The sequence below is a fragment of the Lutjanus erythropterus genome, chromosome 1 (assembly GCF_056507025.1).
Source record: "Lutjanus erythropterus isolate fLutEry1 chromosome 1, fLutEry1.hap2, whole genome shotgun sequence".
In the NCBI taxonomy this organism is placed as follows: Eukaryota; Metazoa; Chordata; class Actinopteri; order Lutjaniformes; family Lutjanidae; genus Lutjanus; species Lutjanus erythropterus.
In genome coordinates, this window is record NC_139317.1 from 41,037,812 (window position 1) to 41,054,005 (window position 16,194).

The 16,194-nt window shown below is 39.4% G+C and overlaps 1 protein-coding gene across 1 annotated transcript in view; it reads left to right on the top strand.

Moving 5' to 3' along the window:
• The first annotated feature begins 2,509 nt into the window (after positions 1-2,509).
• LOC146333293 (collagen and calcium-binding EGF domain-containing protein 1-like) overlaps positions 2,510-16,194 on the top strand; it is a 48,808-nt gene continuing 35,123 nt past the window's right edge. The window contains exons 1-2 of the mRNA XM_084721963.1: positions 2,510-2,979; positions 5,213-5,293. Coding sequence (XP_084578089.1) covers positions 2,864-2,979; positions 5,213-5,293 — 197 coding nt within the window. The 5' untranslated portion in view covers positions 2,510-2,863. The remainder of the gene's footprint in view (positions 2,980-5,212; positions 5,294-16,194) is intronic.

Consider the following 16,194-nt stretch of genomic DNA (forward strand, 5'->3'; position numbering starts at 1 on the left):
ATGGGGGAGGGGAAAAAGTAGATGAGTGAAGAAAAAATAAATAAACGGGTAAAATAATATTATGCATGGGAAAAAAAGAGTCTTGAACAGGCAGAGAGAGAAAGAGAATTTAGTTTTATTAAAACTAATGATACTGCAAAATGACTGCAAAATCTTTCCAGGATAATGCAAAAGTTTTGCGAGGAATCACAAACATTTTGCAAGAGAACACAAAAAGTTTTTTTTGTTCTCACCGGTGATGGTAAAAGCACTTCAACTGTATCACTTCAACTTTCATACAACCTGTTCCAGGTGGGATTTTTTTTTCCACCATCTTTTTTTCCTTCCCCTATGCCCCCTTAGGGGCTCCATAGGATACTATACTTTTGTAGGGATGCATGTGTAGTGTGCAACTAATTTATTACAGGATTACTGTAGTGTTTTTCTTATCCGGTTCTATAAGCAGAAAATATTGAGCAATACTGTACAATTTGGCTCAGATTTCACCCTATTAGTCATTTAGGGTAGGCTCTCATTTGTATTAATGCTATTTTATATTACTTCATGTCAAGTAGAGGAATAAAGACACAACATCTTCTTAGCTGGTCATTACAGACATTTGTATTTTGCAGTAGTATGAAATACCTGTGAAAGAAATGAAGAATGTTCTTTCAGGACTAATGAAAAGAAACTAAAAACAGGGCTCTCATGAGTTCATTAACGTCCTCGATTCTAGATGTTTATGTGCATAATTGCAATTCGTCATAATAATCTAAAAAACACACACTGGATGTGGCGTGCTGTGTTAATCTGATAGCAGTATGTGCAGTCAGACTTTAAAAGCCTACGACCAACTTGCAGCTCAAGTAATCAAGCTGTAATTGCAGGTTTGATTAAGAAAACACAAATAATGAGTGGAAAATGATTATGCATAGAACACTGGGCTCTATATGGAGGCTTTTTTTTAATCCCTTTGGTCTTTTTTCTGCTTTTAAGTCCAGCTCCCCCCTCCTTTAGCATATTTTCCAAACCAAAGTTGACAGACAATGTGTTGGGATAAGGTTTATCTTGCTTATTTCGTAACTTGAATTTTTTTGCAAGTATTTGCATTACGAAACAACCAAGAATGGCTCATAGGAAAATACAATCATGGAAACATTACACATACTTACTACACTTATCAACAGTAACTTCAATGAGAAGTTCAGTCTAATCAAAAATGAATAAGTATATTTGTATAAGTACTCTGTATACAATTGTCATGTTTTTATCTAATCTGCATGAAAAATAAGAGATCATGACACAGTAACACGCAGTAAACCCTCTGTCATTTGATTGTCTGAAAGATTAAAAACACATGCACTGAGGATGAGCCTGGGATAAGTACATCTTTCAGCTCATCCTAGTTGTGACGTTATCTTGGATCTTGTGGTTTCATTAGTGTTTTGCCAACAAGGGGACCTTACATCAAGTTTGTCTCATCAGACGTAACAAATTTGTCTCTGCCATGACCACAGCTCTCTCTTTTGCATGTTTTTTTTTTGCAAAGATCCAAGAAAAAAAAATCTTCCAAGCTTCCTCAAATATAGGGTGCAGTTGAGGCTTCAGAAATAAACTGCACTGTGGTTCTGAGACTGCTTGGAACCTGTTAAGTTCGTTTGATAATTATGCAGATGACACTCACATTTACATATCTGTATCATATAATAAGTAATGGGACATGGCAAAGTTGGCAACAATAAAAGAGTGAAGAAGTCAAATGCCTAAGAGGAAAGACTTAACTTTTTATCATTCAGATATAATGGATTCAGTAGCATTAATTTAAACAGCTGTCAAATCCATGTTCAGATATGATTTAGAAGAGTTAATCCACAGCTTTGTTTCTTGTAATGAGCTCTGTTTTTTCTCAAACAGCTGCAGCTCATTCAGCTCAAGTCCAATAAAGACCACATCACACCAATTGACAAATCTGCCCTTAATTCCAGTCTGTCAAAGAACTGGTGTCAAATTATTGCTCCTTTATAAATCTGTAAGTGGCTTGTGACCAAAATACATCTTGGATTGTCAGCTACAGCAGCAGCACACTCAACTTTGGTGGTTGACACTGGTCTGGTTATTCCCAAAACGAAATCCAAACATGGTGAAACCTCTTTTAGCTGCTCCACTGCACATATTTGGAATTCATCTTAGACTCAGATATAATGACTTGGGTATTTATCATTTTTGTTTAATAAATAAATTAATTTATTTTACATTATACATACATACATACATACATACATACATATATATATATGATTTTTATTCTACAGACACATTTTAATCTCATTATCCCATTAATCTCATTTTCACACGTCAACATGTCCATAGCGCCCCCCGATGTTTGAATTGTCTCCCAGCTCACTGTGATCAGAATCAGAATCAGAAGTACCTTAATAAATTCCAGGAGGGAAACTGGGTTACATTACAGTTAATCCATTCTGTGAAGTTGTGAAACTCAATTATGAAATGTGTTAACTTTCATAATATCATCACCACCAATTGGCTGTGCGGTTGAATACCTATTGACTCTCCTCTTTAAAGGCAGGAATGTAAATCCAGGGGGATTAGTGAGAACACACTGGGCTGTAAAGCCTTCAGTAGCTCTCCAAGGGGTCTCTGCCTCAGTGCGTAAAGTTTGGGACGGGGCACCGGACGCGCAGCGCAGCACTTCTCATCCCACAGGCTCCATGCGCGTCACCTCTGCGGGATACTTGACAGGGATTTCTGATATTCAGATACCGCTACCCGCACGGCTGACTGACAGATGAAAAACTTTGGCGTTTTGCTGATGTGAAGGCGTTTTCACTTGAACGGATCATCTGTCCCGGAGCGCACAGGGGACATGGGTCAACTTTATGGTGCGACTCTTTTACCATTTGGCGCTATCTGTGTTGTTTTCCTGTGGGAATCTGGTGCCAGCAGCTCTATCAGGACGACGCTTGCGGTGGACACCTCGAGGTGAGTTTCACTGACTTCATTAGAGGATCCTAATCTTGTTTTGTGAATGAACGGTGGTGTGCTCATGGCGCCGTGTCAGCCTCATCCATCATAAATTTAATCAGGGATTAGATGGTTTACAACTGTCAGACACAAAAACTCACCAAAAGGCATAAACAAAAGATTTATTTTCAAGTTTTTCAAACTGAACCACAACGTCTGAAGTGGTTTTAAGGATTGATCCGAGACTAGAACTCTGTAACCATCCAATTCACTCACATACCAGTTTCGGCACTTAATTTGAACTAAACACAAGTTCTTAACTTTCAGATTTGCGCACAGTGACACAGCCATAATAGAGTTTAGTTTGTGTTCCACTGCTTACTGTTCTTTACGACAGAGTGTGTGAACAGGCTGTCACAGAGGAGACCCCTGTATGAACCGCTGTAGCGCGTCTAATCCAACGTGATTTTCAAGGAAATGCAAAAGGCAGAGGGAAACTCCAAATGGTTGGAATCGGTCGCGGTGCAAAGAGCCAAATGTTACTTGTGCTCAGACAAAACATGACAGATGCTATTAAGGTACCCGGAGACAGTAGGTCAGGAGGTGAGCAGAGGATGTGAGCGGAGCACATGTACCCAATATTCTGTGGAGAGGTGGAGGAAACCACTGAGCAGCAGGTTAAACCACCAGTGTCATTTTTTTTCAAGAACATTCTCTCTACTTTTCTTTACTTGAAAGGTTAAACAAATCAGAGTCTGTTCATGAAATACAAACATTTGCCACCGATATATGCCACAGATATCTTTTGTATAATTTGTTATTTTGATTTACACCCTGAAGTTCACAATGTATATTTAATATCATTTAATGGCATTTCTTGCTATATAATTACAGGAGAGCTTTGTCTCAGCAGAGAGTGCTGACAGGTTTTGACAAAATGTTGAACTATAAAATGTCATTATATTGTGGTCACAATTATTTTTTTAATCTGTCAATTATTTTCTCAATTTATAATCATTTATTTCTCCCATAAAATGTCGAAAAAATTATATTAAAAAAATGCTTGTCACGGTTTTGCAGAGCCAGTGTGAAATAATCAGAACAAACAGCTCAGAACCTATATTCATTTAATGATATTCAAGCAGCAAAAATATAAAACAGAGAAAAGCAGCTCATTGGTGAGGCAATAAAATGTTTAATATCTTTCATTTAAAAAAACTTAGAAACCAAACACTTAATCAGTTATCAAAATAGTTGCCATTTTTTTGTTTTTCATTGATTAACTGATCTTCCAATTGTTTCACCTCATAGTATGTTAAAGAAACATACTATGAGTTGATATTATTATCTGACTTTTTAATCTCTCAAATATCTGTTGATATTGACCTCAAAACTAAATTGTCAGGCTTTAGGATAATGTCATGTATGTTTAACACTCTGTAATGTACAGAGGAAATATAGATATTTTGGCTATTTATATGAAAGACTGGAGCTGAAAAATGCCAAACTGCACTTCTTTGAATGCCCACATGAAGCTGGCTCCAAAAACTATGTTAAAATGCCCAGCTTTGCAGCAGAAATAAACATGTACATAGCTTACAACATGGTACAAAAATGAATGGCTGCTCACTGTAGAGCCAAAGTTTGTCAAGCCACTCCCAAACAGGAGACAAGCTTGACTGGTTTGCTCTGATATGCTGACCCTAACCCTCCCCAATCTCATCCCTCGGGTGGAGTCTCAGTTGGTCCAGCGAGATTGAGCCAAGAGGTTGATGACAATTGTAGTGGGAGTGAATTTTTGTATAATTTAGATGACAATAAGTCATACATGCATAATTAATTGAGTGACAGACGGGGAATATCACAGACAGCTAGCTGCTATAGATAGCCACTTCTTTTGGCTGCCGTAGATCCACACATGCTCCACCTATTTGCCCATTTTTGGATGAGCTGGGAGTTAGCTGAGTAAGGAACTGCCCAGATGGTGATGTTTGAGTTGGCTTTTATGGGTTTGATGCACTGGGCAGCCACAAGATGTACCTGTTTCAAACTATGATTACTGGGGAGGCCTGGTGGCCGAGGGGTGAAAGCGCTGACCATGAGCTGAAACATCCCCTGTTTACGTCCACCCTTGGCCCTTTGTTGCGTGTCATTTCCCGTCTCTTTCTACCCGTTTCATGAATATGCACAGAACTGCTGGAAAAAAGTCTAAATGTGCCTTATGCGTTGCTTTGTGTCTTTCTTTTCTCAGAACGGAGTGTCCAGATAATAAGATCTTGACTGTGGAGTATCCCTGTGTCAGAGCTGGGGGGAAGAACAGCACTTGTTTCAGGTAAGTTAACTCACAGCTGCTTCCACTGGGTCTCCTTGGGTCTAAAGAGCCTGAGCCGCTGAGTGAAACAACAGTGAAACAACAGAGAGATACTAGACATTATACTTTTATATTTTAGTATTCAGCTGACTCTTTCCCAGGCCAGTGATTTGCTCAAGGACACTTTGAGAGGACAAGCGGCCGCTGGTGCCTGCAGGGAGGACTGAAACTTTCTGGGGTTGTGGAACGGTTTCTGTAACCACTAAACCACCCCATCGTGTCATTTCCAGTACTCCACACAGTATACCCCCCCCTTTTTGGAAACTATATATCCACTTGGGAGAGAAAAAGAATAATTTCCTGAACATCATCACTCAGAGACTGAAGGATGATCTTCTTCACCGATGCCGTTTGCAAAAGTGTCGTGATTTGTCAACCGACAGCAGCTACCCTTTAAGAAATGAAGACGAGACATTTTTAGTTACCTTGTGCTGCACTGAAGTGACCCGCCCTGGCTCTGTGACAGTAAAACAGAACTTGAACTTGAGTTTTCAGTCTCTCAGCTTGAGTCCAGAGCTAAAACATGCAAGGAAGGCAGGCATCCTCCTCAGGGAGCTAGGCCTGCATCATAACCTAAAATGTAGAAGCAGCAAGTCAGGAGAGGATGGGACTAGTTATTTTTATTGCTCTGATGAAGCCAGGGACTACAGTCTCTGTATACTGTTTACCAACACCAAATTTGGTTGAACTATTGAATCACTGGTGAAAAGAGAAGTGGTTTTTTTGTAGTTTAAACAAGGACAAATACAACAAAGACAATGTAAAGGGAATATCGGGCAGTTTTTGAAAGGTATGAAATATTTCTTTTCTTGCTCTTCTATACATACAGTCTCCAGGGGTGTAATTTCTGAAACCATCCTTTGATATCATATCGTATGAGCATCTTGAAACATAGGTTGAAGGAAATAAATGAATTCAATGCAGACATAGTGGCAGGTAGTAAGACTTTTAGCTCATGATACATCATACACAACAGGAGAAAATCAATGAAAATCACTCATTTTGACGTTTAGATAACTTTCTTCTGCAGCCAAACTTTGGCTTGGATTTGGCTGTTGGCGTAAGAAGATCCTTTAATAAATGAGGCACCAGGTCTGGTGTGAGGCCAGAACATCTGATCTGTTTACTGTCAAGGTTAGACTGTAACAGGCTCTGCGTCGTGTTTAATTTCTGGCTCTGCAAGAGATGTGTGGTGCTGGAGGAGGCGGATTAGATGAGGTTGTATTTTCCTTGCCATGTTTCTCAAGGCAGTTCGGCACAGACCTGGATCAAATTGATTTTGCAAATAGCTTCAGGGGCGAACAGATTGATCCATTGTGTCTGTGCATAAATATTACTTCCAATCCAGTTTCAGTGAGAGCAGTATGTTGTCCAGACAGGCCTGATGAAGCAGCCACCACATATTTCCATCTTTCTTGGACAGACTGAAAGTTCAAGTTTAACTTTGCCTCATTGGGTGTTTACTTCTTGCTGTAGGTCTGATGCCAGTTTCACAAAGGAGGTTTTACCGGGACCGTCTGTAAGCCCCCCTCTAGTTACTGTTGCTATGCCTGTCAGGCTTTCCACCTCATGGCATGTAAGCAGTTCACAATGATAAGTGTGAATGCTGGATGCTGAAAAGCTGATGCCGAATTCCACTGCTGGCTTTCAAAGTTGAATAATACCAGTGACATATGAAAGATGTGGAATATTTTAAGGTTTGTTGAAAAGCTGATGCTTAACTGAATGGCTGGCTTTAATTTGGGTGATGAATAGGATTTAAAAGAGTAAAAGTCAGAATTTATAAAAGATGTGGAACATTTTAAGGTTTGAATAGGCATGGATGACCAGAGGATAAATACAGAGTGAAACAGAGATGAATGAATATGATTTATGTATGGAAAACAAACAATAGTTTGCTGATGCTGTCATGCTGAACATTATTTGACTAAAATTAAGCTTTAATCCTTTTCATTAGTTGCTTCCCCAATTATTGTTAATGATTGATTGATTTCGGCTTCTGAAGGAGGACCTGCAAGAAGAAGTTTGGGAAGCGCTGTCATAATGTATGAAAGATGTTTAACATTCTAATGAAGTTTTTCATTAAGTCTCAAAGTGTGAATCAGTAGATAAGACTTGAAAACTTCATGAAAAAGTGTAAAGCATAGGTATAAATATTATGAAAAGCAGAAATGAGTTGATGAATGCAATTTATAATATAATCTGTAAAGTGAGCACTGATTCACTCCTGGTTGGGTGCTAAACAGCATAGCAGGATTAACTTTGTTTAAAGAAGCAACTGAAGGAGTATAACAATGCGGAAAAGTGGGAAACAATCAAATTAGTATGAATAGGATTTAAAAGTTGAATAAGACCAGTAATGCATGAAAGATACGGGACATTTGAACTGAGTTTCCGGCTAAAAGTATGAATAAGGGGCTGTAACTCAGTTAGTAGAACATGTGCTCCATGTATTGAGGCTATCAGCCCTCTGCAGCAGCCGCTGGTTTGACCGCCATTTGCTGCGTGTCACCCCCCACCCCCACCCCCTTTCCTGTCAGATCTTCAGCTGTCACCTATCAAATAAAGGCAAAAAGCCCCAAAAATAATCTTAAAAACCAAGTATGAATAAGTAGATAAGGCTTGAAAATGCTTGAAAAAAAGTAAAACTATGTTCTGCAAGCGTAATTGTGTGTGTGAGTACACTAATTAGCAGAACAGTCCTAAGATTAGGATAAACTCTGAACTCATCCATGACTTGCGTCCGAACAGTGAGGAAATTCTAAAAAAACATGTTCTAGTTGTAAACAGGGCTTTTTTCAATGTAACCTGCAACTGTGCAAACAACTATAGTTAGTTAATAATGAGCTCTTTGGCTTTAGAAGCACTGCATGGTTGTAGGTAGTAAGGTATGCAGCTAGTTATGCTAACAATTCCATCTTTAGATAAGATAAACACACTGTTGAATCAAAGTCTTACACTCTTGCTCTCATGTTTTTGGTTTTAGAAAGGCGATTTACAAAAGGCGCTACTCTCCTTAGTACTGTTTTTACTACATGTGGAGAAATCCCCAAGCTCGACCGGTCTGCCGTGCCTAGTTACAGTTGCCAAGCTGTGATTGAACAATTGAGGTTTTTAAACTGTATTTGACCCAGACCTGGTCCATCTAACAGTCTAATCTGCACCCACAGCTCGTTGTGTATGGACAGGCTGGACATTTTCCAATGATTTCTGGTTTTCTTCTCTTATTTCTTCATCTGGCACCACTCATATTCAAATAATCTGGGAAAAAGTAATATTTTGAGAGGTTTGATTGAAGATGACATGTTAACCATTTGGAAAAATTCGCACCTTCCCAAAGAAAGTGGGCTTAGTTTCTATCAAAACAGTGAAGCAAATTATGGTACTTACGGTACTTAAATTATGGTAGCACTCAAGACAAGGCATGAGATTTTATGAAAAGGATCCTTTGATATTTATACGAAAAGTGCAGTGATATTGCAGAGATATTGAACTATTTCTTAAGAAGATTTATTTGTCCAAATAGAAGTAGCTTTAATTGAATTTGTCCAACCTGTTGTCAGCACACTCTGGCTCTTTCCATTTCTTGCACTTTGTTGCTTTTAATGTCCCTGATCGTCTCGGCCTCTCTGTCGTTTTCTTCTGGCTCTTTGCTAAATGCCTAAAATATAACTGTAATGTCTTTCTCTCAGAGGGTTTTGTGGTGTTGTGCAGAAGTAAACCCTCGCTGCTCTCAACAGCTAAACAAAGATCTTGCCGGCCGCAGGTCTCCTCCTCCTCCACTGTGGTTTTCACAGCGATGAGGGTGAATCAGATCAATTTCTACATTTCTATTGTTCTGGCCATGTCGTGTTCTTATTCTTGTCTTCGCTGGAGGTCAGATTTCCAGCATGCCAAGCCAAATATACATTATTCGTACCCAAATTCTGAGTGATGTGAGAGTGTGTGTGTGTGAGCTAGCATGTTTATGTATAAGTCTGTGTATGAGTTGTCTCTGTGTTGTCTGTGCTGGCTGTTGCAGCAGGTTTATGATGATGAGAGTTAATTTTCTGCTGCTTTCTGAAGCCGCTCGCTCTAAACACTCTCAGCTGTGGAGTCGATCTCTGACAGGACTGATGGCTCCACTGAACTATAAACCATCCTTTCGCTTGATTGGCATGTTGTTCTGGTTTAAATACCCTGCAGGGCTCATTACTGCCGTAGATAACACCCGTAATATCATGCTACAGTATGTGAGTTCAGGCTGTTACACAGATTAAGTAAGGAAGGGCGGATGATAGATGTCATGGAGACATGATTGGTTTTTATTATTTCCATACTTTTTGCTACTTTTGTTGCTATAATGAGCCACCTTTCCCTATGGGACCATTATAGTTTTGCATTTCGTATACTATCCTATAAGTTCATAAGCACTGATTATCTTGTTCTAGTATCACAGAGGGCAGTATAGCCATCAAATTTGAAATGTCAGCGTACAACTCCCACATCTGTGCTAAATGTTGGTTTTAGTTCAACTTGTATAAGCTGATGAGTGACAGCCAGTGTTGTCAATCAAATGTTGTCACTGGAATCCATCCTAACTGAAAAGGGAAGATAATAAGGCCCAAACAATGAACCTGAATTGGAAAGCAAGAGTACACGTTCTTGCATTTCAGATTGTTCAGAGTTGTGATTATTGGTCGTCTTTTAAAGCGAGGCTGTGAAACATTTGAAAGAAGAAAACAGCACGATCATTGTTGGAAACATTCAGAATTAAAAAGCACACTTACTCTGTTCAAAACACTCAGAGGTTTTGCTGCTGCAGCCTTACTTGGTCTGGTATGACTAGTTGCCTATGGTTTCTAATACAGGAAACAGTTATGTTTCTGCCATATTTATCTGTAGGAATACATGAGACGTACTGTGCAAAGCAGTTCAGAAAACATTAAATAACAACTAAAAATTACTATTGGATTTTGTGATTTGTTTTTTTCGTGGTGCTGCAATTGTGCATGTTGGATCACTGAAAGACTTTGCCACTAAATGCAATCAGACATCGATAAGTATCACTGATAACGCCTGTGTTTACCCTACTATCTCATATCAATATGGCTGCCATGAAAAAGGTCTTGCACTGTCCAGCAGTTGACAGAAGATCAACTAATAGACTAATGACTGTCCGTCACACATCAGAGGAGACGTCCAGGTGGAGCAGTGTTCCCTATTTGGTTTTTCTTTGTGACAAAAAGTGGGCTTAAAGCCATTCATTTAAAACAAAGATAATTAAATTTAGGTAAAGAAAAAATATAGAAAACCCTATTAAATTACGAATTAAAGATTTTGCGTTTGCATTCCTTTGGCTTTAAGACAGATATTGCTGTATATGGGACATAACTGAGTTCAGACCTTGTATCTGTTTGTGCTACTGTTTCACTTCATTTTAGCATTTTTCATTCTTCTATAATTGCTTACATTATAGTCAAAGTGGCTGCAGTTCAGCAGCAGTTACCATGCTAGCTTAAAGCAAGAACATTATCTGGTTCCAGCCTCTCTGTTGTGTGGATTGCTGCTTTTCTTTGTCTTATATGAAAGTAGTTGGATTTTTGACTTAAGACCAGCCAGAACAAATCATTTGAAAATGACACCAAGGGTTTTTGGAAATTGTGAAGGGAATTTTTTAATAGTTTTCTGACATTTTAGAGGCCAGAGATCAATTGAGTAAGATAATAATCAGCAGATTAAGCAATGATGAAAATAATCATTAGTTGCAGCCCTGAAATGACTCACAGATGTGATGACTATGTGTCCCAACTAGGCACTGCATTACAGTATGTGTGCAAATACAAAACAGAAACGATGCTGATCCAGGTGTGCAGTGATTATCAGAAACTGACATCACTTAAGATGATGCTGGAGAGAAACGGATGTTTCATGATATATTGTAATAAAGCATCTGTTTCCTCGATTCCTCGTGTATTTAAGCACATCATGTTGCCACATTATTCCCACTTCTCCCGTTAACCTTATCTGTCTCGCTTTCTTCCACAAACATACAGCACAGTGCAGAACATGTGGTCAGATGAAAACAGTCCAGCTCAGGCAATCTGGGAAATTAAAAAAACAGGTTCAGAAAAAAAGAAATGCTTACGATCAGACTATCTTGACTTTACCTCCAGGAATATCTCAGCGCTGAGTCACACATGATTTGGTCATTTTGGCTGAATTTTCTCCTCTGAAGCGTCTTTGCGGGGGTCTCTGATATCATTACACTGTTGGCCCCTTCCACACATTTTTGCTTTCAAATTCACTTTTCATCTGTTTTAGATGAGCTACTTGCTCACTAAGCTTTCACACATATAAGTATAAAAATGCAGCTTTGCTTGACCTGACTACATCTTTATCAGCATGACGAGACATAATGGCTGCTCATCATTGCCAATCTGATCTTTTGAGCCTCCTGTATGTATACCTACTGGACAAAAGAGCTCCACTGGTCAAAGACATAATGCAGACTTTAATAATGTGAGGTTTAGTTTAAGTCAACCTTAGATTTCAACCACAGCCACTTCCTGTCTTGACTCATTATTCTACTCATGCAGGGTTTGTCTCTGTGAACATGTGATTGCGTGCTGACTGTTGTTCAGAAGGCCTCTTTGCAACTGGCATCCGTCTCATGTATGGATTATGTCCACATCAGATATATTATAGCTGCATTCCATTTCCTCTTTCTGTTGCCAAATACAGTTTGGACAAGCTTATTCTTGGGTTTCCACCCTTTAAAACGATACACATGTATGCTGTAAATCCATTATATAGGAGTATTGTTCAATCCAAGTTGGGGTTTTTTTTCGCTGTTTTTGAATGTAGATGAAAGTTTGTTTCCAATATAAGTGGTTGTGTGGTTTGAAAATTCTTTAAATCCCTACAGGAATTAACACAAAATTAAGTAATTGCTGCTTTATTTTCAAGATTTTTTATTTGTATTCGACCCCTTTAATACATATGCTATAAACTGTCAGATTGGAGGAATGTTTGTAATTTTTCCACATAAAACAATCAAGTTAAGGACCATTGTTACAAGCCAAAGGAGAGTGAACCACAATTCAAACAGGATAATCCAACTTTCTCTGCAACTAAAGTGGTCTTCTCAGGCAAGCCTCCATTCCCACACTGTGTGTAACCCCTAACAAGCTTTACCAAACCAAAAGTTCCCACAGTTGTAGGTGTCGTCTGTGCAAATTTAAAATTTTATTGGAAAAAAATAGTAGAAAAAATGAAATGCTGAAATTTGCACCCAAATTTTTAGCCACACCTTGATATTAGGATGATCTCAGTCAGTCCAGAATGTATTGGTTGGATTGCCATGTCATTTTGTACAGACATTTATCGCCCCAGAAATGAAACCTACTGACTTTAGTGCAGGCACAGTTCCAGAATAAAATGTCTAAGTGTGCATCTGAAATTTGTGAGGGTGCACTAGTATCTACAGTGTGGGAATGCAATGAAAAACTACTGGTCCAAGTGTGGTCTCTGATGAACAAATTATGCTGGAAACACAGCGGGAAAAAAGTTGTAAACAGTCTTAAGAGAGTACAGTTTGTGGTTCCTTTTCAGCTGCAATTTCCTTCATGAATCAGAACGGCACCAACGATATGCTGATAAATCCGCCACCTGTGAGAAGTCCTGCACCAAAGCATAGTGCTGTTACTCACAGCTGGTTACTGCATTTACCTTCATTAATGCATGCCTGAAAACAACACCAGGCTGCTACATTATAACCATACTGTCCTGTACACAAATCAGACTGGTTGGTGATGCCTGAATATTTTATTTGTCTTTATGAAAGAGACATCTGGTCACCAGGACTCATAGCAAAAGTAGCTCATATTTCATCCTTTAAACATACCACAGTGAAAATGCTGTTGTGTAATATTAATTACTAAACTATGTGACCATATTGGAGGTGAGATACATTAGAATTATTGTTAAAATGGCATGGGTCATTATTGTTATTAGAACTACCCAATGGAAAATCGTACTCTGCCTTTAGGAGCTGGTTTGTGGTGATGTGGGTTCATGTTGACGTGCTAAACCATCCAGATATTTCCTGAGGTAAAGCTTTTCGTTTGATGAGCTGCCGTTATCATGTCTAATTGTGATTGGTAGAGCTGTTTCAGAGCAATGAGACCAGTGGTGCAACTGTCTGAAAGATTAGCTAATAATCACCACACCTGCTGATCTATATTCACCTTCACCCAGACCCTTTGCATGTCGGCTACTGCATATACATGAACCAAAATAGAAGGTGCACATGGAGACCTAGCAGTTTTTGTTATCTAATTTGTTATTCAGCTGAGCTGAGAATGGAAAATATTAAACTTAGGGTAGAATGGCATTCTCATAAAACTGGGCCTGCTTTGGTGATTCTGTCATGAGGTAGAAATTTGAGGTTTTGAGTGAAATATCTACACAACTAATGGCATTCTCATCAGTCTCAGTTGTACTTATTGTATTTCAATCAGGTGAGACTTGGAGTAAAAGAAAATAGTTTATTCACACGTGCATGAGATATGAAACATGAAAAGTCTCTGGCGGTTAGACCCCATCGTGGTGAAAACAATATGCACATATATAAATGGGGGTGATGAAGCTGTGGTGAAGAGAACCCCCCGGGGTCTCTAAAATGGCTCTGGACTCCTGGTTGCCTGGACGTGAAGACTGGAGGAGAGGGCGTCAGGGAGGATGGAGGTGAACATCTTCTGGCTGCCTGAGTCCGATGACTGGAGGAGAGAGGGGTGGAGGAGGGTCGCGCGACTGACCGAATCACAACTGATGGAGCAAAGTCAGAGGCGATTTAAGGTTTGGCAGCAACAAATTGACTGGCTACCAAGACCGTGGCAAAATCTGAATGGATAGTAAAGAGGAAGGTGAACACACACAATCAGCTGATTAGAGGGAATAGGAAGAGAGAGCTGGAGTAAAGGAAAGTTATGAATGAAGGCAGTGTAATAGAAGGTCTTCCTGATTGAACTTACGCTGTACTTCATTTATTGCTAATAAGCACATTTTAGCATGTATATGCTAAATTAAGATGGTGAACAGCTAAAAATCTGACATCATCCCTCCTTTATTTGTCATATCTCAGGCCTTGTTCAATATATTTGCACAGTCAATATTAGCATGCCGACGTTAGCGTTTAGTTAGCTAATGAGGCTGTACTAGCATTTTGTACAGGCTTTTTGTCTTCAGACCCAGATCATGACTTTTAAAAGATGACATGAGCTTCAAATTTGCACTTGGTTGCTTTTGGTCAATGAACATTGTTGTTGGCTTACCTCAGTGACTTCATATCTTTGCTGGTTTACGTTGTTGGGATTTGCTTGTTTCACTACATGAGCCACAGTGTGTTTCTTTGTTAGGATGAGTAGGTGGACTACAGCTGTAGACTTTGCTTTGTGCTTTATGCAATCTGTATGACTTCCTAAAAGGGGCTATTGAAAGTTAGCCATTTGTTTGCTGATCTATACACATCACTTGTCCCACATTTCACTAAAGAGTTAAAGTCTTGGCTCCTTAAACAGGCCATGCCAGCTCATGTAATCATATTTAGTTTTGGACATGAAGGCCTGTCACAAAAAAAGGGGATACCAGTGGTTCTGAAGGTCATGCTACAGTGTATGTTTATAGGATAATTTGAACATTCTGCTAAACAAAAGTTCAGCATGTTTCTTTTGTTTTCTTTGTTTCTTTGGTCAGAAAAGGGATGATGTGGAAAATGTTAAAGACCTTGTTAACATGTATGGGAACTTTGAAAGAGGTCTATAAGAGGCGTAGATTTCTTCCCAAGCACAAAGTCCTAGCACAGACCCCCACAGTTGCCCTGTGTGTCACCCAGAAACATTTAAAGTGGTCATTAATGAGACCTGACTCGTGGCCTGGACTCCATCTCAAGTCTACAGCTTCTCTCTTGCTCTTGTTGGACTCTGATTCTCTGTTTTGCCCTGGAGAGACAGAAGCCAGGCCACTGTGTAGTAGCCTGAGTGTTAAAGCTGGGGTTGAGGTCGGGTCAAATGAAATAAAAACAAGTTTCGCAAATGCTAAGTGTCGTTTTGTGCTAACCAGAAAAGGTCGGCGAGGTTAGTGTTGAGAAATTGACCCTGTCCTTATCCTTGTCAAAAAAGATCATGTCTGATCATTTTAGGGCAAAAGAAATGAGTATAACAGGAAGCACTTTACTCTGTTTTGCGTTGGTCTTTGATCTGAGCACCAGCAGTCTCTTCTTGTCATGTTAATTCCCCATCTTCAGACCACGGTGTCCTTGGATGGGGGGAAGATGAGGCCATGGGGAAACATCTCTGGAGTCATGGTCCCTCTGAGACATGAGGATGTGTAAAGTTTCAACAGTTAAACGTCTGAAACAACAGTGGAATTGGAGACACAGTGTCTGCTTACAGGGTGAATGATGTCCTGATGATTGACGGACTGATTGACTTGCTGAGATGATTGGTCAGCATACTGACAGCTTGTGCAGCGTGTTTTGTTTGTGATGCAGTTTATCTGAACTTTGCTCCTTGACAACATCAATGTAGGACTTAAGATAAAGTAATGCTATCTAAAAGTCTTAAGCTCCCTCTCATCTCCTTTGTTTCCTTCTGGATTTAGGACTTGGCTCACACCTCAACTCTGATCGTACACGGTCTTTGCACATACTTTCAATGCTACTAACCTTCCCCTCGTACACACATCCCCACACACATACAAGCTGTTGGAAACCCCAGTGTTAGTAATAATGTGTCATGAAGTAGCGAACGTCAGAGTATGAAGAAAAAGAAACTTTCCAAAACAGGCCATTCTGAAGGCAGGGCTTTCGGTCAGAACAAAGT